Source organism: Drosophila subpulchrella, chromosome 3L (genome assembly GCF_014743375.2).
Source record: "Drosophila subpulchrella strain 33 F10 #4 breed RU33 chromosome 3L, RU_Dsub_v1.1 Primary Assembly, whole genome shotgun sequence".
NCBI classification, from domain to species: domain Eukaryota; kingdom Metazoa; phylum Arthropoda; class Insecta; order Diptera; family Drosophilidae; genus Drosophila; species Drosophila subpulchrella.
Window position 1 is genome coordinate 12450304 of NC_050612.1, and position 23692 is coordinate 12473995.

Below are 23692 nucleotides of genomic sequence, written 5' to 3' on the forward strand. Positions count from 1 at the left end.
AGTTTTCATTTTTTAATGCAAATTGATTGGAAATTAAGCGACGAGCTCAACGAGGTATGACATTCCTTGAAAACAGTGATTTTCTACGAAGAAAAAAACGGATTCCGGTTTCAGCCAAAACTACACTTTTTTTTAAGGGTCTTCAATCATAGTAAAGACAAATCGAGAAGCACAGCTAAAATACCATCTGTTTTGAGCAGCTTACAGCCCATGCTGACGATCCCCGTCAATTTTTCGTAAGGGCTTACATTCTAAACCCCAAACGATCCCTTGATTCCGCAAATGTTAAAATTCCAAACGGCAAATTTTATTAAGCATTTTATTTGGTTATTCATACGCGTGTGGGTTTACAATACAATAATATTACTTTTTTTTAAATATTTCTTGTATGTTTTTAACACAAATATTATTTTTATTCATATTCCATTACAGTGGTGATGCTAAAACGTTTAAATCCTTTCAATAAGTAAGTTCTTGACGAATACTCGTTCACGTAAGATGTGCTTTACGAAAATTAGCAATACACTTCATGGCTGTTTGTGGTATTTCTATGTGAATTAATTTCATATCTGTTAGTATATGTTTTAAATTTGATCTATGCATTTCTTTTCAGGTTGTATATTTATGTATATTTCACTGTTAAAAATGCAAGCGAAAAAATTTGCTTGGTTCTTGTAAAAAATGAGACTTTAAAAGCATTTCACTTGCCAGGCATCGGCTATTTCATTACGTCCCCTTTCCACATGCGTTTGTATAATTGCTTAAATTAAACTACAATAATAAGCGATTCATTTAATAATAAGTATCCTTCGTACATGTACATATATAATAACTACATCAAATTAAAAGCAAAGGATTATTTCATTACAACGCTCTAGCACAAAAGATTTCGGTTTCTGTTTTAGTATTAATAAATTTTTAAACATTAAAGCCAATAAGAAAATGCGTTGAACGGCCTATGCTTGCCATATTCATATTCGTATTCATGTTTGCGATTTTATAGTTTTTATAAATATATAAAATATATATATTTGCCTTTTAAAACTCGTGTATGCACTTCAATATCTTTAAAAATGTGTGTGTGTGTGTAGATGGAGAATGTCAAATTTGCTAATTAATAAATCCCTCTGGCTGTTCGATTTGAAATCGGTGATGTTCAGAGCCGGTGAAGATGCGTTCTCCGGCCACAGGTTAATCCATTAGTGCCGCGCCTAGAAGAGCGCCTTGTCTGGAAAAATAACAAGAGAAAAGTCTTATTGAGAAAAGTCATGTTAAGATTTAAGTGGGGCGGCGAGTATTACTTTTCTCTGTCAAAGTTGAGCTCTGCTTCTAAGTCGAAGACCAAGTAAAGACACAAAACAAAAGTAAAACGAAAAGCCGCGCAGCCTTGCCGTGTGATGCTTACCTAGCCGAATATTCTATGTCACCGTTCAAGCCCCATTTTCATATAGGATTACGTGTGATTTCTTTTATATCTCTCTCTGTCTCTCCCTCTCTCTCTCTCTCTCTCTCTCAATCCCCTGTGGCGTTTACTGGCCTTGGTGCGGCTTCTTCGCAGGATCGTGTCCTTCGTCCTCGACCACCGTGGACTCATCGTGGGACCAAAAACTGGCCGACATTTGCGACGAAGACATGCCACCCACACCAGGGAACGAATCCTCCATTAGAGTGCTGGAGGCACAGCTCGTAACGCTCCCGGACATCTGGGAGTTACCAGCACTGGTCTGGTAGGTAGCCGTTGTGCCAGCCGAACTGGTCGTTTGTTCCATGCAGAGGTTCAGGGAATCCACCGAGACGTCCTTTGACATTCCGGACTCATCCATCGGGAGCTCCTGAATGCCACCGCCCACGGTCGTTGTTGTGGTAATCACCCTGGTCTCCGTGTGCTCATGTCCATCGGCATCCGTGCTGGTGGTGGTGGTGGTTGTGGTCGTGGTCAGACCATCACCAAGTGTTACTCCTCCGCTGCTGACGAACTTGCTCATCAGATCCAATTGCTCATCACCAAAGGACTCTATGCTCTCCTGTCGCGAGTGCCGCTTGTCGATCTCCAGGGAGTCAATGTCAGATCTCGTGGTGGCATCCTTGGAAATATCAAAGCTCTCTATGCTGCTAGTCATCATATCGTGGCTCTTGCTAATCTCCATGCTATCGATGCTGTCCTTCTCCGAATCCTGGCTGTCGATCTTCGACTTGGGCTCCAACTCCGTGGTGCTCACGTCGGTTACTTTCACTTGGGCGGATCCCTCATCGCGCTCCAACTTGTGCTTGAGCAGGGCTTCGATGTTCTCCGCCTGACTGGAGGGCACCACTTCGGTGCGGGTTACGGTTCGCGTGACCTTGGTTACCACCACATTACCCGTGGCTCCTTTGTCACTGCCATTCGATTTGTTGGACTCGTCAGAGCGTGAAAGCAGCGCGGCTTCTTCCCTGGCCTTGATCTCTATCAGGTGGGCTTCAATGCAGGCATTCTCGAGACCCTCGAAATCCTTGAGACTGGAGACCGATACATCGTCACCCGGGGCAGCTCCACTGGCACTGTGACGAACCACATACCGGCGGGTGAAACTTCCATTGCTCGAGTCCGTGGAGCCTTGGTGAGTGCGATTACGATTCTCTAGGGAAATGGCCTGCTCCAGAGATTCGAACTCCTGCAGACTACTCATCGAGACATCGTCGTGCTCGCCACGGGAATGATAACGACGAGCTGCCACATCGTACTCCGGCGTGCTGGAGAAGGAGTCCTTGAAACTGCTGATGCGACTGCTGCCCACCTCGAACTCGCCGTCTTCCTCCTTAATGTCCTCCAGTACGGCTCCGGCTAGATCGTAAGGGTACCGCAGCTGGTTGTCTGTCAACTGCATCTCAACCCAGCGCTTGTTGGCTGCTGCAGTTTCGCTGGAGTCACTCTCCTCTTGCTGCTCGCTACTGCTGCTGGCTGCCGTCGGTGGACTTTCCTCAAACTCGAAGTTCAAATCGTCCTTGTAGAGTTGTGAACCTAGCTTGGGATCTGCTGGCGCTGACTTAATGATGATCTTTTCAACATCTTCATCGTGCTTCTGCTCGTACTTCGTTGGCTTAATTTTGATGCTCTGACCTCCAAGGTCCACCTCGTTGGCCTCCTTCGCCACTTCCTCAATGATCACAAACTCATCCGAAATATCGGGTTGTTCAACCATTTCGAAGGAGTCTGGCGAGTCGGGAGCCTTGAGATCATCGTATTCGGCTCCAACCTCAGCCCGCTTTAGCTCTTCGAGCTTTTGGCGATACTGTTCCTGTACTCTTCTTTGAAAGTCCTGCTCCTTCTCCTCGGCCTTGGCCTTCTGGTACACCGAGGTATCGCTGGCCTTGTGCAACTCCTCCTCGGTGCGCACCTTGTAGAGAATCTTTTCGGGGAACTCGTCGGTCTCCTCCTCCAAGATGGGTGACTTGATATCCTCAGTGACCATTATGTCCGGTATGTTTGAGTAGTCTTGCATGTTCTGTGAAGGTCGACGCTCTTCGATCATAGCTGCCTCTGCCTCCAGCTCCTCTGTGGCACTATCCTCCACGATTACCTCGGCCACCAGCTGGGAAGGGGTAAACGGACGCTTCTCCAGTTCGCCACTGTGATCCATTTCGGCTGCAGCCTGCTTCTTCTTTTTGCTCTTTCGTTCTTTGGGAGAACGGAACTGGCGAGCGTATTCCGACTCGTAGGGATCCGTGTCGGACTCGCTTTCTGATTCCTTGCCTTCTCCCAGTAGGGCCACCTCCTTGTCTAAGTTCTTCAACGCATCTCCCGAGATGCTCTCATTTCTCTTATGACCACGACGTTTTGATTCTCCTCCTGGTGGTGTACTGGCATTAGAATCCTGCGGCGAATGCTCCTTGCTGTCCATTTCCAGCATAAATGTGGCATCTTCGGGTACTGAGGCAGATGGAATCGACTCATCATGGCCATACTGGAAACCTTCGATGCCGGTCAGCGAGGAAGATCCCGCCGATCCAATAATATCATCAAAGTTCTCTACAACAGTATCAATGTTGGATGTGCTGGACATGCTAACCGAAAGAATGCTGCCTTCGTCTAAGCTGGAGGCTAATTTGGACTCGTCGATGGACCGACGTGGGTCTCCGTGATACAATAGGATGTCCTCGCCCTTTTCGCTTTCCCGCGGGCTATCTGCCTTGCTATCTTCTAGAGGATAGGCTAAGCCCCACGTGCGTTCGGCCTCTTTGGGCTTAGGATATTCCTCGATTTGCACAACCTCAACAGGCAGTGGCTCTTCCTCCTCAGCCTTGGGCTTGAAAATCATTTCCTGGGAGCGTTTCATCAGACTCTGCTGCTCGCTGGTTGGATAAGCAGTTCCAGGCAGTTCGATGCTCTCATCACTGTCCTCGTCATCATCCCGAAGATCATGAAGCCGTGACATCTCATCAGCTTCAAATGCCTCTGCTTCAGCGGAGGAGGCAACCAGTGTTTCCGACAGTTCGGAAACATCAATGCTGGCAAAGTTGGCCGAAGTCTCTGAATGAGAGTCTAAACTACTACTGCCAAGGGTACTGACTGCACTAATATATTCGGTTCCCTCTGTGCGACCAGTGGTGCTGAATTCCCGGGCAGTTTGATACTCACTTGATGTACCAGTACCTGTGCCAGTGGCTGTCATTAGGTTTTCCATATCTGAGGACAGAGGTCGACTCTGGGTCTTGTCGAAGCTCTTGTGGAAGCTCTCGCTGGAGCTTGAGGTATCTACGTCCGGAATAGACCAACGGTTGATGGAATCCGGCGATGACTCGGTCTTAAGACGATGTACCACCACATCGATTGGTTTCATGGATTGATCCGAAGAGAGCTCCTCAAATGTGCTGGTGGTGATTGACTTGTCGGTAGCAACTTCATCTGCTACCACACTGGCAATGGCCAATTTTTCGGAGAAGTAATCTTCCATAGAGCTGAAGTCTTCTGCGGTTTCAGTGGAAACGAAGCCCAGAGAGGCCTGCTCCTCCTTTGCCATGTGTTCTTCCATGGAGCTTAACTCTTCAGCTGTACCGGTGGAAATGAAACCTAGGGAACCGTGATCATCGCGTCTCTCCCCTCTGCCAAAAACATCCTGGGAATAGTGGGCCATTGCTGCTTGCTTATTGAGGGTCTCCTTGATTGTGGTATCGAACAGACCTTCGGGAGGCTGTGTACTATCTAATGTTGATGTTTGCATGCTTCCCTCGGGTATGCCAATAAATGATGATATATCCTCGGTCTCAGTAGTGGTTGTAAATCCTTGCGGCATGGTACTGAATCCAAAATCTGATGTTGTCTTCTCGAATGAATCTTCGGTGTCCATCGAGCTCTTGTACTCACTCCTCTGCGATTCCCCAAATTCCTGCTCTTCGGCAAAAACTTCACCTACAAGAGACTTGTCCATTGTACTCTTTGTGTCTGTTTCTTGGGGCTGCTGTGGCGAATGAACTACTTTTGGCTTTCCCGCTGTTGGAATTTCCTTCTCTGATGTTTCCCACTCACTCTTTTCCAAAGGCAATTCAAACCGATCGGTGGAAGCCGTCTTTTCGGAGATTGTATTTACTATTTCCGGAATCTCCTTGCTGGACTCATCGGGATCTTCGCTGCTAGAAGGTGCAATTTCAATAATGGCACGACCGCTGGATCCGGTGGACGTGGTTAAGCTTTCCTCAGTGGTCACCTTGGAAAGTTTCGGTTCACCTGTCTTGTCCTTATCGGCATTCTCAAATTCGAGTATATCATTTCTAGTTTCCGAACCTTGTCTGGTTATCTTGCTGTCCACTGCAGCAGCATCGTCTGGTTTCATTGTGACATACTCCTTGAAAACATCGTTTGCCTCATCAGAATCAACGGATACCTCCTTCATTAAAGAAATGTCCTTGGCGTCAATACCAATTTCGCTCTGGGCTTCTTCTTCTTGCGGTGTCACACTTGCGGATCTTGTCGAGGTCTTGATGATAACGTTACGGCTAGATTCCCCAATATAGAAGCTAGTGGTCTTTTCGGCGCCTTCCGACTTTTCAGTGTCGGCATCATCGACGGAAATCTCACTTGTTGGCTCAAAGCTTTCGGTGTGATCCTCTGAAGCAGTCGTCGTGGTTGTGACTATGTCACGAAGTTGGGATCGGATGGAGAGCTCTGTGGAGGGCTCGTCCGTCTTGGAAATATCCTCGGTAAATTCAAAGCTCCTCAGGCTAATGCTATCGGACTGCTCAGCTAAGGCAGCTAGGTTTTCAAAGGGTTCCGTGTGCTTGATGGGAGCACGTGGCTTCGGAACCGGTGCGGCGGCATCAAAACTAAGATCAATCGGTATTTCGGGTTTCGGCACTGGGCCAGGAATGGTAGTGCTATCGGTGCCTTCAGAGACTGGGGAGCTTGCTTTGAGTACTCGTGGTTTTGGTGTGGGTGTATCATGGCTGGTGGTAGTGAATGCATTGGATTCTACCGTCGGCTCAGTTTCGGTTTTGGTTTCCGATTCTTTCGACGGTGGTACGGGAGTGGTTTCGGTTTCACTTGAGTTTGGTAAATCGCCGCCTGTTTCTACAAAACAATAGGTGTGAAAACGAAAGCAATTTTAAAAGTGTTGTGAAAGTCGAGAACAAAAGATGAGGAAGAGTAAACACGATTACAGGATAGAAAAGGGAAAAAGAACAGGTGAGAGAAGGGTTAATGCATTCGAGTACATGGTTAGCATAGGAAACATAAGTATATAGAGATAGATAGATAGGTAGGTAGTATAGGATGGCATGCATATTTCATATGAGTTAATATGAGTACAAACTGAATTAGAAAATTTAAATGCAATTAGAGCTCAACTTGAACAAACAAAAAGTTAGTATTGGCCACCGTTTTCGATCTGCCATAGCACTAAGACAACATAAATCAAACAGAATACTGCACATACATCTAGAGTGAGTCTTTACGCTCTGTCAACGGCATTAAACTAGGCAACGAAATATGAAATCATAGTTAAGTTTTAGGCGCTTCGGTTTTGCTCGTGGTACCTGCGATGAGATCTTGAACATCGTTATCGGGGGTTATTTGGTTCTGGGCCATATCGGCCATGGTATTGGTTGTTGGGGACACGCTGTCATCCCAGCTAAGTTTTGAAAAGTCTCCCTGAAGAGCACTAATCTCGTCCTCGGGCACCGACATCTCAAAGGCCTCATCGAACTTAGCGCTCACATCGTCCATGTCCGTGGATAGTTTCTCGATCCTCCGATCGATGCGTCTCGCTCGCGTCTCACTCTCTTCTTCAGCCTGTTCTCGACTACTCTCTAAGGGTTCGGGTACAGGTTCTGCTAGGGATTCGAGTACTGGTACTGGATCTGGATGGTACATGACACATGGCAAGGGCGGGATGGGAGCAAAAAGCAAACGATACAGGAGTGTGGTTATAGCCAACGGACTAAGCAAGTATGGACTATGGAGTCTAATTCGCCTCGAGCAACTATCCTAACTTCTAGGCTAGCGTAGGACTACCTCAAAGCTTGACTCTATATGGTATGTTACCTTTTGCCGCTGATGTGCTTGTGGCAGCAGCCTGGGCAATGGCTTGGGGCAGCTGCACCTGGGACTGCTGCTGTTGGAACTGAGTGGTAATTGTCGTTGTCATGGTGGTGGTCGTGTTCTGGGCATGCAAGGGTAAATGTATGTGCTCGTCGGTGAAGCTCATGTTGTCGTCAAACGACTTGCCCGACATGGACTCAATGGTGGGCGATTTGATAACATCGACGCCGCCGATATCGTCGCATGTAATGGCATAGTTCTCACTTTCTGAGTTGTAATCCAGCTTAGCGATCTCGTGGCCATTGGCCTGATGGCCGTGACTCTCAATGATCTCGACACTCTCTTCAATCACGCGATCCACCAGAATATTGGCTTCCTCGCGAATACGTGCCACAAGATCTTCGCCATCGCCATCACCATCATCATCACCACCACCAACTTTAACATCACCTGGAAGACAATTGCACAGTTCATTGGTAGATAGAAATTGGACAGATTGAAAATGAGAGAAAGAAAGAGAGAGAAAGTAAGGCGAGCTTTGAAATCATGTTCATATAGCATGAGAAGCGATAAGTTTTGTGCAAGTTAAGGTGTGATAGCTGATGGCGGTGAGATTGATTGGTGATGTGGACGAAATCTGACGCACTGAGTCAAAAGTTTATATCAAACGAATGGCCATTAAAATTATTTTGTCAATGAGCTTTAATTGCATTTGGGAAACAAATACGGTCTACTGATTAATTTGGCATACTAATGAAGCATTATGCAACACAACAAATATGAAAAGCTAAAGTTCAATATTTTTAACTGAAACTTACCAATTTCTTGTGAGATCTTTGCTGTATCCAGAATGGACAGGTCTACTTTCTTTTCCTGAAGGGTTTCTGCAATAAACAAAACCAATATTAGAAAAGATTTAATTGTGTGCGAACAAACATAAAAGTGACCTAGGACTACATTATATTACTCTACAAACGAAATGATAATGAATGATTTACAGACAATCGAAACAAGAACAAACGAAACGAAGACCAAATAACATTTTTGTTAGCATCAAGTACGATTAGGATTAACAATATAGAGTGAATGTTAGTACAACGACGCCTAGGTGACGTTTAGAAATCTGTTAGTATGGCACGGGCACAGAGGTTAGGCGTATGGGGGCGATGCGAGTAGATTTTAGGCTTTTTGCTGCTTTGATTGTGGTAAGAACTTTAACGAAAATGCTTGGTAATTGTTGGCTTTACTTACAAAATGCTTGAATGTGTGTGTTGGGTTTTTCGTATCTATGAACACTTATTAACTATTGTTGAGATTTATTTTGGCAACAGCTTGGGATCGAATCGAGTCGGATTGGATGAGGACACGGGAAGCAGGCTAGTTGCCTCCCCTGGCGGCTGACTCGTCGGACTCAACATACTCTACGTCGGTATTGGCATCTCGGATCATGCCTTTTGTATGCAGCTTCTCGGCCTCGCTGTTGAAACTGCGACCACTCTTCTCGTGCACCACCGTGTAGCTCTCGTTCAGCATATCATTCAGCTCTTTACTATTGCTATTCGCAACTGGCACGGCCGGTGGTTCCAAAGCGTCCTCCGCTTCCGATGGCAACTGAACGTCCTCAACATCGGTGAGCTGTTGGTTTACTATATCATCTTTAAGCAGACGAAAGTGAAGCGGTTGTGACTTTGTCTTGCCGCTGGTTTTGTCACCCGTCGATGGTGGTAGAGCATCAGAGACATCTGAGATATCGGATACATCATCCGTGGATACGTCCTCGGAATCAGAGAACTTGTCCGCATTCGAGCCCTTAGCCTGTTGTTTCAGCTGCTCCACGCGCTTCACTCCTGGAGGTAAGCCACATTCGCTAAGGTCCATGTCCTCGACATCTGTTACTCCCTCCTCTTTGCCCTTCACGGCTTCAAGTAGTTTATTCTTGCCTTTGCTCAGAGTGCGGGTCTTTAGCTTCTTGCGGCGATTTGTTCCGGCCACGAAAATCTCCTCAACATCTGTTACGGACTCAGCGTTGCTCTGAACCTCAAGGCGCTTGTTCTGCTGCTGCTTTAAAAGTTCATTTGACACTATAACTTCGTTTTCGATAAGACTTGGTCCTCCCATCGCAGCGTCCTCGGCAACTGAATGTTGAAGGCTCCACTCATCGGCGCACGAATAGTCTTCGGAATCAGTATGGATCATGTCCTTCAGGTGGTTATAAATGCCAAATTCGTAGTTACTGTCCATGGGCATGACATTGGTAATAGTGTCCCCGTTTTTGTCCTCCTTAAGCACCACTACCTCGCGATGTGGCACTGGTAGGGCCCCCAAACAGATTGATCGCACTTCAGGCTCGGCGCTAGTGGACAGCGATGTGTCGTCACAGAACATGTCTTCTACATCAGTAAGGCATGTACCATCATCACCGGACGCAAGGATAATGGCACGTGGTATAGGCTGCTCGTCCTCCTCCTCATTGTCAAAGCTATCTTCTTCGGCTGCTGAGTCGTCGATGCCTTCAACGTCTGTTAGAACCTCTTCGTGTTTTAAAGCAAGCTGAAGAAAATTCTTCTGTCCTTGCATGGACATACTGGACTTGGAGTTTCGTCTCGGCTGACCACTGGCACTAACAAAGGCCACATCAATTTGTGGAAAACTGGTATCACCTTCACTCCGACTCCATGCTGCGGCCCCTTCCGACTCTGAATCGGATCCCGAACAGGCAATTTGGCAAACCTCTTCATGACCACTCTCGGATACCTCCAACACCTCATCTTCGGACATTCCACGCACCCCTATGCCGGTGCAATCGGACATGGCCGAGGCTAGATCGCTTATGTCACTGATCACAGACACATCTTCGTACTGATCGGAGTCGTCCTGGTTCTTCTCGCCATCGGCTATATTAACTCGTCCCTGATCGCCCATGGCATGATCCAGATCAACGCAAACGGATTTCTCGCAGCCATAGCCCACTTCGGAATCCGTGTCGTAGTCCTCGCAATCAGTAAGATAGTCTGTCATACCATTTAGGTTTTGTGCTTGCACGAAATCTCCGGCTTTTATTTCACAGCTCTCCTTAGCATCATTATCAACTGCTTCTTGGTTTTGAAGTCCCTGTTGGAGAAACTCCCTCAGCGACAGCTTTAGTTCTGGGTAGGCTGTGCTCTTCTCATCATCGTCCGATTCTGTGTCGTAGTCCTCCACATCAGTTACATCATTGTCGCCCGTATTCGCTTTAGGATGGGCTTTGGGCTTCAGGGATGCATTATAGGAGTTTCGACGGGAGCTTGGCTTAAGTACCTCAACCTGACTGTCAAAATCTTCGACATCAGTAACGCCCCCGGCGCCATTGCGCCCATAGTCCATGTCATTGCTATCTGTGTCATGGGATGACGATGAGGAGGATAAATCGGAGTGGGTGGACCGCTTGTCGGCAGTTACGGATATAGTTGGTAGTTTCTTGGACATTGTGTTGGGTTTAGTTTGGTGGGTTTGTAGTAGTGTGTATAATGGTTTTAGTTTGACGGCTTTAGTTATTTATGTTTGCTATTTGTGGAGAATAAGTTAAAAATGGGTTAAGTAAAAGCATTTCATATATAAGCATATCAATAAGAAAAGTTGCATTTGTAATCTAAGCCCTAGATATGATGGGTATCGTAGCTAAGCTTATCTTAAGTATCAATGTGCATTAGACCTAACGAATATCTTAAATATTATTACCATATTTACCTCTTGAAGTGCTGCTCTTCTCCATCTCTACCTCCGCCTCCCGTTGACTCTCTCCAAAAGCCACTTGCATCGGCAGAGAAGGATCAAGGGCAGCAGCACCACCGGGTGTAACAACGCTACTGTGGTGGTGGTGCTGATGATGGTGGTGGTGCTGTTGCTGGCGGCGCAGGGTCTCCTCTATGAGGGCAAGGGGGCTGCGGGTCGGCTTGGGTGAACCGGGACTGGCGGCCAACAGACGCTCCGGATCGCCGGAGCCGAACATGGGCAAGGCAACGGAGTCGGAGAGACTGGAGTCGGTGGTGTCGATGAAGCTGACATCGAACTCGTTGATGCAACGCTGCTGATCGCTGCTAGTGGTGGAGGGCGGACGCACGGACATAATGGTGTGGTGTTCTACATCAAACTCGGGCTGTCGGTAGACCACCTCGAGCGGCCTGTCGGGGCCAAAGGTTTTAGTGAATACCTCGCTGGTTAGCACCTTGCGACTGTTGCTGCCGCTACCGGAGGATGATGAGGTAGAACTTTTTGTACTATCGCTTGATTTAATGGAACGTATGGTTATCACCTCACAGTCGTCATCAACGAGCACTGTGCTAACAGCGCCGGTGGTTGCAGTTGGTTCCCGATGCACCCGTACGGTCGATGTTGATGTCGCGGCGACAGCACCTGCTGCCCGCCGAATGTTTGTCAGGTCCTTGTCCGTTTTGCGGCTAACTGTGCTAACGGATCGCACACTTCGCCGCGTACTGTTCGAGGAGCCACTGGCACTGGTGGTGCCGCTACCGGAGTTCGAACTGGACTCGTTCATTGTGTCCTTCATCTTCTTTTGCAGCTTCGGCTCCATGGAGCTCTGCACGGTTCTGGTTGTTTTGGTGGTGGTGGCCGAAGTGCCCCCACCTTCACTTGTCTTGCTTATCGATCGTTTTACTGTTTTCTTATTGTCTACCTGAGGTCTCTTGTCGGTGTCATCACTCTTGCTTAGCTTTGCTACAGTCCTTGCACTGGAAGACACGCTAATCGGAACTTTGGTGCGCTGTATAGTGGCTGTGTTTTTCTTCTGAATCTTGCTTTCGGTCTCTATGGAAGTTCTGTAGGCAAGTGTCTTGGCTGAATTAGCTGATTGTGTCGTCATGCTTTTGGTTGCTTGGCTCTTGGAGCCTATCACGTTTGTTTGCTTGTTTTCTTTGGATGTTTGTCGTTTGTATAGGCGGTCGGTGCTTTTCTTCAGGGACTCCTTGCTATCACTCTGTGAGCCTCTCTTAATCTGGGAACGTGGTTGTGTTGGTTTCTTCTCGGCAATCGTGTTCTTTTGCCTTGTTATCTGGGATGTGGACTTGGTCAAGGCACTTGTTATAGAAGGTGTTCGTTGAGTCGTTTTGGTTTTGGCCGGAGCCGGCGATTTGGGTGGCGCTGGGGACTTTGGCGGTGCTGGCGAGACACTCTGCCCAACGTCCCCATCGCCACTTAGTCCGTATCGCATGCTGTGGGCCAGGGTGGGCTGCATGTATCTGTGGGTGGCAGACGGTGTAGGGGTTTTCCTTTTCTCAACGTGCTCTTGGCTGCCGATTCTCTCAGTCTTCTTTGAACTCTTCTCTGTAAGCTCTTTGGTAGATCGAGGGGCAGTAGTTTTACTTTGTTTCAAAGTTTTCTTGTCTGACTTTGTGGTTTTTGGTTGGGGGCTGTATGATCGAATTGAAGTATTGTAGGGTATTTGTGTGACGTCAGTCTTCACCCTAGGTCTGGGAGTAGTAGAGCGGCTGCCTTCACCTTGCGGATGACTCTCGTAGAAAATGGAACTCGACGCAGGGCTTGCAGACCGCTCGAAATGTATTTCGCTTATAACGCGACTCGTAGCGGAGGCTGAACTTGTGGTAGTCGAAGTTGAGCTTGTTACTGAACGTCTTGACTCAGTTTTGTTTGATAGTTTCGTTTTGTCAGTAGCTATTGCTTTCCTAATTGGTGTTTGCTTAACAGTGGGTGTCTTTCCTTTAGCTGGCAAAACAGGTGTTGTTTTAACATCTTTCTTAGGTTTTTCTTTAACCCCGACTGATCGTTTGCTAATGGTGGTTTTAATCGTCGATTTTATGCTGGCATCCCTTTCTATTTTCCCAGAATCTAACTTAGTTACTTTTTTCGGTTGAGCTTTGACAACTTGTTTCTTAGCGGGAGTTACCGAATTCTGTGCATCGTCCAAATTTACAAAGTATGCAACCGGGCGAACTTCTTTTGCATCCGTTTTATTTGTATTAGTGGAACACGGTTTATCTTCCCTACAAATATCAACGTTTAACTTTGCACTCTTAAGTGTTTCTTCGACAATTGTTTCAACCGATCTTTCTTCATCTACAACCTGATCCATAAAATTGCACAAGTTTTTAGAATGTTGAATACTCTTAAGTGTTTCGTCCACAATTTTTTGTACCTCAGCATCACCAGCTCTAATGGTATCCTCCACAATCTGTTGAACTGACCTATTTTCTTCGCGATAAGGAGTGCAGTCTGATATAGTATCAGTAGTCTCATGAATCTCGTGTTTCTTTGGAATAGAAATCATCGGATCCTGTGGGAAAAGCTTGGTAGGGGGTGCCTTCGGCTTTACGTCACCTTTAAAAGGGATTTCTGAAGCTATGGTCAAAGGAATAGTGCTAGCGGTAGGACTTGATTCACCAACAGGTTTTTCTTGAGTCCTAGGAATATTAAACTCTTTATCGCTTTCATCGTCAAACTCAATTGGGGACTTGGGCTTGTATTCTAGATTAGTTGGGACCCTTTCGTCTTTTTGCTCAAGAGACTTAAGCATAACATCATGGTGAAGTGGTGATTTATCTGCCCCACTGATTAACGGAGCTGTCAAAGGAGTTGGCTGGGTAGCAGGCTTGTTTTGGGGCTTAGAAATTCTAAACTCTTCGTCACTTTCATCGTCCGAATACTCTTTTGGAATGGGCTTTACTTTCGCAATGGGGGACTTGGGTTTGTCGTCCAGTGAAGTTGGGATCTTATCGTCTTTCAAGATTGCAAAAGGATCTAAAGGTTTGCTAATCGTGCTATATACCGTTTCAACAATAGTACCTGCAGATTTTATGCCGGATTGAAATGTGGTTAAAGTTTCTTCGACCTTAAAAGTGGTAACGTCAGCTTGAAGAAGGTTTTTATCTGAAGCACTAGTGAAAGGAGTTACCGAAGAAGTTGGTTCGCTAACAGGTTTGCTTTGAGCCTTCGGAATTTTAATCTCTTCACCACTTTCATCGTCAGAAGAATCTTTTGCACTAGGCTTTACTGACTCAGACGGTGACTTGGGCTTGTCTTCTAGATTAATTGGGACCTTTTCGTCTTTTTGCTCATGAGACGTTGGCTTGTCATCAGGTTGAAGAGGTGATTTATCTGCTCCACTGATTAACGGAGCTATGGAAGGAGTTGGCTGGGTAATAGCCTTGTCTTGGGGCCTAGGAATTCCAAACACTTCGTCACTTTCATCGTCCGAATACCCTTTTGGAATGGTCTTAACTGAATCAATGGGGGACTTGGGCTTGTCATCTAATGAAGTTGGGATCTTATCATCTTTCAATATTGCAAAAGGATCGAAAGGTTTGCTGATCTTGCTGTCTACCGATTCAACAATAGTGCTAGCGGATATAATGCTGGATTGTATTGTTCTTAAAGTTTCTTCGGCCTTGAAAGTGGTCACTTCCTTGGGCTTTGGGTCATCTTTAAGAAGGGCTTTGTCTGAAGCGCTAGTGAAAGGAGTTACCGAAGGAGTTAGTTCACTAAGAGGTTTGTCTTGGGGCCTAGGAACTGTGAACTTCTCATCACTTTCATCGTCAGAATACTCTTTTCTACTAGGCTTTACTGATGCAATCGGTGACTTAACCTTGTCTTTTAGATTAAATGGGACCTTTTCGTCTTTTTGCTCAAGAGAATTTGGTTTGTCATCGGGTTGAAGCGGTGACTTATCTGCCCCACTGATTAACGGAGCTATCGAAGGAGTTGGCTGGGTAATTGCCTTGTCTTGGGGCCTAGGAATTCCGAACTCTTCGTCACTTTCATGGTCTGAAAACTCTTTTGGAATGGTCTTAACTGTCTCAATGGGGGACTTGGGCTTGTCATCTAATGATGTTGAGATCTTATCATCTTTCAATATTGCAAAAGGATCTAAAGATTTGCTGATCTTGCTGTCTACCGATTCAACAATAGTGCTGGCGGACTTAATGCTGGATTGAATTGCGCTTAAAGTTTCCTCGGCCTTGAAAGTGGTATCTTCCTTGGCCTTGAGGTCATCTTTAAGAAGGATTTTATCTGAAGCGCTAGTGAAAGCAGTTACCGAAGGAGTTGGTTCACTAACAGGTTTGTCTTGGGGAATAGGAATTGTGAACTCTTCATCACTTTCATCGTCAGAATACTCTTTTGGACTAAGCTTTACTGATTGAATCGGTGATTTGGGCTTGTCTTCTAGATTAGTTGGGACCTGTTTGTCTCTTTGCTCAAGAGACTTTGGCTTGTCATCAGGTTGAAGAGGTGATTTATCTGTCCCACTAATTAACGGTGCTATCGAAGGAGTTGGCTCGGTAATAGCCTTGTCTTGGGGCCTAAGAATTCCGAACACTTCGTCACTTTCATCGTCCGAATACTCTTTTGGAATGGTCTTAACTGTCTCAATGGGGGACTTGGGCTTGTCACCTAATGAAGTTGGGATCTTATCATCTTTCAATATTGCAAAAGGATCAAAAGGTTTGCTGATCTTGCTGTCTACCGATTCAACAATAGTGCTTGCGGACTTAATGCTGGATTGAATTGTTCTTAAAGTTTCTTCGGCCTTGAAAGTGGAAACTTCCTTGGGCTTTAGGTCATCTTTAAGAAGGATTTCGTCTGAAGCGCTAGTGAAAGGAGTTACCGAAGGAGTTGGATCACTAACAGGTTTGTCTTGGGGCCTAGGAATTGTGAACTCTTCATCACTTTCGTCGTCAGAATACTCTTTTGGACTAGGCTTTACTGATTCAATCGGTGATTTGGGCTTGTCTTCTAGATTAGTTGGGACCTGTTTGTCTTTTTGCTCAACAGACTTTGGCTTGTCATCAGGTTGAAGAGGTGATTTATCTGCCCCACTGATTAACGGTGCTATCGAAGGAGTTGGCTGGGTAATAGCCTTGTCTTGGGGCCAAGGAATTCCGAGCTCTTCGTCACTTTTATCGTCCGAATACGCTTTTGGAATGGTCTTAAGTGTCTCAATGGGGGACTTGGGCTTGTCATCTAATAAAGTTGGGATCTTATCATCTTTCAATATTGCAAAAGGATCAAAAGGTTTGCTGATCTTGCTGTCTATCGGTTCAACAGAAGTGCTTGCGGACTTAATGCTGGATTGAATTGTGCTTAAAGTTTCTTCGACCTTGAAAGTGGTATCCTTCTTGGCCTTGAGGTCATCTTTAAGAAGGATTTTATCTGAAGCGGTAGTAAAAGGAGTTACCGAAGGAGTTGGTTCACTAACAGATTTGTCTTGGGGCCTAGGAACTGTGAACTCTTCATCACTTTCGTCGTCAGAATACTCTTTTGGACTAGGCTTTACTGATTCAATCGGTGATTTGCGCTTGTCTTCTAGATTAAATGGGACCTTTTCGTCTTTTTGGTCAAGAGACTTTTGTTTGTCATCGGGTTGAAGCGGCTGGGTAACGGGCTTGCCTTGGGGCCTAGAAATTCCGAACTCTTCGTCACTTTCATCGTCCGAATACTCTTTTGGAATGGTCTTAACTGTCTCAATGGGGGACTTGGGCTTGTCATCTAATGAAGTTGGGATCTTATCATTTTTCAATATTGCAAAGGGATCAAAAGGTTTGCTGATCTTGCTATCTACCGATTGAACAATAGTGCTTGCGGACTTAATGCTGGATTGAATTGTGCTTAAAGTTTCTTCGGCCTTGAAAGTGGTATCTTCCTTGGCCTTGAGGTCATCTTTAAGAAGGATTTTATCTGAAGCGCTAGTAAACGGAGTTACCGAAGGAGTTGGTTCACTTACAGGTTTGTTTTGGGGCCTAGGAACTGTGAACTCTTTATCACTTTCGTCGTCAGAATACACTTTTGGACTAGGCTTTACTGATTCAATCGGGGATTTGGGCTTGCCTTCTAGATTAGTTGGGACCTGTTTGTCTTTTTGCTCAACAGACTTTGGCTTGTCATCAGGTTGAAGAGGTGATTTATCTGCCCCACTGATTAACGGTGCTATCGAAGGAGTTGGCTGGGTAATAGCCTTGTCTTGGGGCCTAGGAATTCCGAACTCTTCGTCACTTTCATCGTCCGAATACTCTTTTGTAATGGTCTTAACTGTCTCAATGGGGGACTTGGGCTTGTCATCTATTGAAGTTGGGATCTTATCATCTTTCAATATTGCAAAAGGATCTAAAGGTTTGCTGATCTTGCTGTCTACCGATTCAAAAATAGTGCTTGCGGACTTAATGCTGGATTGAATTGTGCTTAAAGTTTCTTCGGCCTTGAAAGTGGTAACTTCCTTGGGCTTGAGGTCATCTTTAAGAACGATTTTATCTGAACCGCTAGTGAAAGGAGTTACCGAAGCAGTTGGTTCACTAACAGGTTTTTCTTGGGGCCTAGGAATTGTGAACTCTTCATCACTTTCGTCGTCAGAATACTCTTTTGGACTAGGCTTTACTGATTCAATCGGTGATGTGGGCTTGTCTTCTAGATTAGTTGGGACCTGTTTGTCTTTTTGCTCAACAGACTTTGGCTTGTCATCAGGTTGAAGAGGTGATTTATCTGCCCCACTGATTAACGGTGCTATCGAAGGAGTTGGCTGGGTAATAGCCTTGTCTTGGGGCCTAGGAATTCCGAACTCTTCGTCACTTTCATCGTCCGAATACTCTTTTGTAATGGTCTTAACTGTCTCAATGGGGGACTTGGGCTTGTCATCTATTGAAGTTGGGATCTTATCATCTTTCAATATTGCAAAAGGATCTAAAGGTTTGCTGATCTTGCTGTCTACCGATTCAAAAATAGTGCTTGCGGACTTAATGCTGGATTGAATTGTGCTTAAAGTTTCTTCGGCCTTGAAAGTGGTAACTTCCTTGGGCTTGAGGTCATCTTTAAGAACGATTTTATCTGAACCGCTAGTGAAAGGAGTTACCGAAGCAGTTGGTTCACTAACAGGTTTTTCTTGGGGCCTAGGAATTGTGAACTCTTCATCACTTTTGTCGTCAGAATACTCTTTTGGACTAGGCTTTACTGATTCAATCGGTGATTTGGGCTTGTCTTCTAGATTAGTTGGGACCAGTTTGTCTTTTTGCTCAACAGACTTTGGCTTGTCATCAGGTTGAAGAGGTGATTTATCTGCCCCACTGATTAACGGTGCTATCGAAGGAGTTGGCTGGGTAATAGCCTTGTCTTGGGGCCTAGGAATTCCGAACTCTTCGTCACTTTCATCGTCCGAATACTCTTTTGTAATGGTCTTAACTGTCTCAATGGGGGACTTGGGCTTGTCATCTATTGAAGTTGGGATCTTATCATCTTTCAATATTGCAAAAGGATCTAAAGGTTTGCTGATCTTGCTGTCTACCGATTCAAAAATAGTGCTTGCGGACTTAATGCTGGATTGAATTGTGCTTAAAGTTTCTTCGGCCTTGAAAGTGGTAACTTCCTTGGGCTTGAGGTCATCTTTAAGAACGATTTTATCTGAACCGCTAGTGAAAGGAGTTACCGAAGCAGTTGGTTCACTAACAGGTTTTTCTTGGGGCCTTGGAATTGTGAACTCTTCATCACTTTCGTCGTCAGAATACTCTTTTGGACTAGGCTTTACTGATTCAATCGGTGATGTGGGCTTGTCTTCTAGATTAGTTGGGACCTGTTTGTCTTTTTGCTCAACAGACTTTGGCTTGTCATCAGGTTGAAGAGGTGATTTATCTGCCCCACTGATTAACGGTGCTATCGAAGGAGTTGGCTGGGTAATAGCCTTGTCTTGGGGCCTAGGAATTCCGAACTCTTCGTCACTTTCATCGTCCGAATACTCTTTTGTAATGGTCTTAACTGTCTCAATGGGGGACTTGGGCTTGTCATCTAATGAAGTTGGGATCTTATCATCTTTCAACATTGCAAAAGGATCAAAAGGTTTGCTGATCTTGCTATCTACCGATTCAACAATAGTGCTTGCGGTCTTAATGCTGGATTGAATTGTGCTTAAAGTTTCTTCGGCCTTGAAAGTGGTATCTTCCTTGGCCTTGAGGTCATCTTTAAGAAGGATTTTATCTGAAGCGCTAGTAAAAGGAGTTACCGAAGGAGTTGGTTCACTAACAGGTTTGTCTTGGGGCCTAGGAACTGTGAACTCTTCATCACTTTCGTCGTCAGAATACTCTTTTGGACTAGGCTTTACTGATTCAATCGGTGATTTGGGCTTGTCTTCTAGATTAGTTGGGACCTGTTTGTCTCTTTGCTCAACAGACTTTGGCTTGTCATCAGGTTGAAGAGGTGATTTATCTGCCCCACTGATTAACGGTGCTATCGAAGGAGTTGGCTGGGTTATAGCCTTGTCTTGGGGCCTAGGAATTCCGAACTCTTCGTCACTTTCATCGTCCGAATACTCTTTTGTAATGGTCTTAACTGTCTCAATGGGGGACTTGGGCTTGTCATCTAATGAAGTTGGGATCTTATCATCTTTCAATATTGCAAAAGGATCAAAAGGTTTGCTGATCTTGCTATCTACCGATTCAACAATAGTGCTTGCGGACTTAATGCTGGATTGAATTGTGCTTAAAGTTTCTTCGGCCTTGAAAGTGGTAACTTCCTTGGGCTTGAGGTCATCTTTAAGAACGATTTTATCTGAACCGCTAGTGAAAGGAGTTACCGAAGCAGTTGGTTTAGTAACAGGTTTTTCTTGGGGCCTAGGAATTGTGAACTCTTCCTCAATTTCGTCGTCAGAATACTCTTTTGGACTAGGCTTTACTGATTCAATCGGTGATTTGGGCTTGTCTTCTAGATTAGTTGGGACCAGTTTTTCTTTTTGCTCAACAGACTTTGGCTTGTCATCAGGTTGAAGAGGTGATTTATCTGCCCCACTGATTAACGGTGCTATCGAAGGAGTTGGCTGGGTAATAGCCTTGTCTTGGGGCCTAGGAATTCCGAACTCTTCGTCACTTTCATCGTCCGAATACTCTTTTGTAATGGTCTTAACTGTCTCAATGGGGGACTTGGGCTTGTCATCTAATGAAGTTGGGATCTTATCATCTTTCAATATTGCAAAAGGATCTAAAGGTTTGCTGATCTTGCTGTCTACCGATTCAAAAATAGTGCTTGCGGACTTAATGCTGGATTGAATTGTGCTTAAAGTTTCTGCGGCCTTGAAAGTGGTATCTTCCTTGGCCTTGAGGTCATCTTTAAGAAGGATTTTATCTGAAGCGCTAGTAAAAGGAGTTACCGAAGGAGTTGGTTCACTAACAGGTTTGTCTTGGGGCCTAGGAACTGTGAACTCTTCATCACTTTCGTCGTCAGAATACTCTTTTGGACTAGGCTTTACTGATTCAATCGGTGATTTGGGCTTGTCTTCTAGATTAGTTGGGACCGGTTTGTCTCTTTGCTCAACAGACTTTGGCTTGTCATCAGGTTGAAGAGGTGATTTATCTGCCCCACTGATTAACGGTGCTATCGAAGGAGTTGGCTGGGTAATAGCCTTGTCTTGGGGCCTAGGAATTCCGAACTCTTCGTCACTTTCATCGTCCGAATACTCTTTTGGAATGGTCTTAACAGCCTCAATGGGGGACTTGGGCTTTTCATCTAATGAAGTTGGGATCTTATCATCTTTCAATATTGCAAAAGGATCTAAAGGTTTGCTGATCTTGCTGTCTACCGATTCAACAATAGTGCTTGCGGACTTAATGCTGGATTGAATTGTGCTTAAAGTTTCTTCGGCCTTGAAAGTGGTAACTTCCTTGGGCTTGAGGTCATCTTTAAGAACGATTTTATCTGAACCGCTAGTGAAAGGAGTTACCGAAGCAGTTGGTTCACTAACAGGTTTTTCTTCTGGCCTAGGAATTGTGAACTCTTCATCACTTTCATCGTCAGAATACTCTTTTGGACTAGGCTTTTCTGATTCAATCGCTGATTTGGGCTTGTCTTCTAGACGAGTTGGGACCTGTTTGTCTTTTTGCTCAACAGACTTTGGCTTGTCATCAGGTTGAAGAGGTGATTTATCTGCCCCACTGATTAACGGTGCTATCGAAGGAGTTGGCTGGGTAATAGCCTTGTCTTGGGGCCTAGGAATTCCGAACTCTTCGTCACTTTCATCGTCCGAATACTCTTTTGTAATGGTCTTAACTGTCTCAATGGGGGACTTGGGCTTGTCATCTAATGAAGTTGGGATCTTATCATCTTTCAATATTGCAAAAGGATCAAAAGGTTTGCTGATCTTGCTATCTACCGATTCAACAATAGTGCTTGCGGACTTAATGCTGGATTGAATTGTGCTTAAAGTTTCTTCGGCCTTGAAAGTGGTAACTTCCTTGGGCTTGAGGTCATCTTTAAGAACGATTTTATCTGAACCGCTAGTGAAAGGAGTTACCGAAGCAGTTGGTTTAGTAACAGGTTTTTCTTGGGGCCTAGGAATTGTGAACTCTTCATCACTTTCGTCGTCAGAATACTCTTTTGGACTAGGCTTTACTGATTCAATCGGTGATTTGGGCTTGTCTTCTAGATTAAATGGGAACTTTTCGTCTTTTTTCTCAAGAGACTTTGGTTTGTCATCGGGTTGAAGCGGTAATTGATCTGCCTTGCTGATTAAAGGAGCTATTGAAGGAGTTGGCTGGGTAACGAGCTTGCCTTGTGGCCTAGGAATTCCGAACTCTTCGTCACTTTCATCGTCCGAATACTCTTTTGTAATGGTCTTAACTGTCTCAATGGGGGACTTGGGCTTGTCATCTAATGAAGTTGGGATCTTATCATCTTTCAATATTGCAAAAGGATCTAAAGGTTTGCTGATCTTGCTGTCTACCGATTCAAAAATAGTGCTTGCGGACTTAATGCTGGATTGAATTGTGCTTAAAGTTTCTTCGGCCTTGAAAGTGGTATCTTCCTTGGCCTTGAGGTCATATTTAAGAAGGATTTTATCTGAAGCGCTAGTAAAAGGAGTTACCGAAGGAGTTGGTTCACTAACAGGTTTGTCTTGGGGCCTAGGAACTGTGAACTCTTCATCACTTTCGTCGTCAGAATACTCTTTTGGACTAGGCTTTACTGATTCAATCGGTGATTTGGGCTTGTCTTCTAGATTAGTTGGGACCGGTTTGTCTCTTTGCTCAACAGACTTTGGCTTGTCATCAGGTTGAAGAGGTGATTTATCTGCCCCACTGATTAACGGTGCTATCGAAGGAGTTGGCTGGGTAATAGCCTTGTCTTGGGGCCTAGGAATTCCGAACTCTTCGTCACTTTCATCGTCCGAATACTCTTTTGTAATGGTCTTAACTGTCTCAATGGGGGACTTGGGCTTGTCATCTATTGAAGTTGGGATCTTATCATATTTCAATATTGCAAAAGGATCTAAAGGTTTGCTGATCTTGCTGTCTACCGATTCAAAAATAGTGCTTGCGGACTTAATGCTGGATTGAATTGTGCTTAAAGTTTCTTCGGCCTTGAAAGTGGTAACTTCCTTGGGCTTGAGGTCATCTTTAAGAACGATTTTATCTGAACCGCTAGTGAAAGGAGTTACCGAAGCAGTTGGTTCACTAACAGGTTTTTCTTGGGGCCTAGGAATTGTGAACTCTTCATCACTTTCGTCGTCAGAATACTCTTTTGGACTAGGCTTTACTGATTCAATCGGTGATTTGGGCTTGTCTTCTAGACGAGTTGGGACCTGTTTGTCTTTTTGCTCAACAGACTTTGGCTTGTCATCAGGTTGAAGAGGTGATTTATCTGCCCCACTGATTAACGGTGCTATCGAAGGAGTTGGCTGGGTAATAGCCTTGTCTTGGGGCCTAGGAATTCCGAACTCTTCGTCACTTTCATCGTCCGAATACTCTTTTGTAATGGTCTTAACTGTCTCAATGGGGGACTTGGGCTTGTCATCTAATGAAGTTGGGATCTTATCATCTTTCAATATTGCAAAAGGATCAAAAGGTTTGCTGGTCTTGCTATCTACCGATTCAACAATAGTGCTTGCGGTCTTAATGCTGGATTGAATTGTGCTTAAAGTTTCTTCGGTCTTGAAAGTGGTATCTTCCTTGGCCTTGAGGTCATCTTTAAGAAGGATTTTATCTGAAGCGCTAGTAAAAAGAGTTACCGAAGGAGTTGGTTCACTAACAGGTTTGTCTTGGGGCCTAGTAACTCTGAACTCTTCATCACTTTCGTCGTCAGAATACTCTTTTGGACTAGGCTTTAATGATTCAATCGGTGATTTGGGCCTGTCTTCTAGATTAGTTGGGACCAGTTTGTCTTTTTGCTCAACAGTTTTTGGCTTGTCATCAGGTTGAAGAGGTGATTTAT

The 23692-nt window shown here is 45.1% G+C and overlaps 2 protein-coding genes across 17 annotated transcripts in view; both read right to left on the reverse strand.

Annotated features, from left to right (window-relative positions):
- Nucleotides 1-300: 300 nt before the first annotated feature.
- LOC119553078 (ankyrin-3) overlaps nt 301-23692 on the reverse strand; it is a 71249-nt gene continuing 47857 nt past the window's right edge. For 7 of the 14 annotated variants that reach the window (XM_037863214.1, XM_037863213.1, XM_037863212.1 and 4 more), the window contains 5 exons: nt 8329-8394; nt 7514-7960; nt 7006-7329; nt 1406-6541; nt 301-1228 (listed from right to left, as the gene is read on the reverse strand). In XM_037863214.1, the coding sequence (XP_037719142.1) occupies nt 1530-6541; nt 7006-7329; nt 7514-7960; nt 8329-8394 (5849 nt within the window). In that variant the 3' untranslated portion in view covers nt 301-1228; nt 1406-1529. The remainder of the gene's footprint in view (nt 1229-1405; nt 6542-7005; nt 7330-7513; nt 7961-8328; nt 8395-23692) is intronic. The other 7 variants (XM_037863221.1, XM_037863219.1, XM_037863218.1 and 4 more) reach the window with 2 other exon arrangements.
- The window catches only part of LOC119553081, a 40816-nt gene continuing 23589 nt past the window's right edge, over nt 6466-23692 (reverse strand). Inside the window, exons 1-4 of one of the 3 annotated variants that reach the window (XM_037863229.1) lie at nt 11237-11259; nt 8762-11053; nt 8329-8394; nt 7885-7960 (exon numbers count right to left, since the gene is read on the reverse strand). In XM_037863229.1, the coding sequence (XP_037719157.1) occupies nt 8888-10975 (2088 nt within the window). In that variant the 5' untranslated portion in view covers nt 10976-11053; nt 11237-11259 and the 3' untranslated portion in view covers nt 7885-7960; nt 8329-8394; nt 8762-8887. Of the gene's footprint in view, nt 6542-7884; nt 7961-8328; nt 8395-8761; nt 11054-11236; nt 11260-23692 lie in introns of those variants that run through there. The other 2 variants (XM_037863230.1, XM_037863228.1) reach the window with 2 other exon arrangements.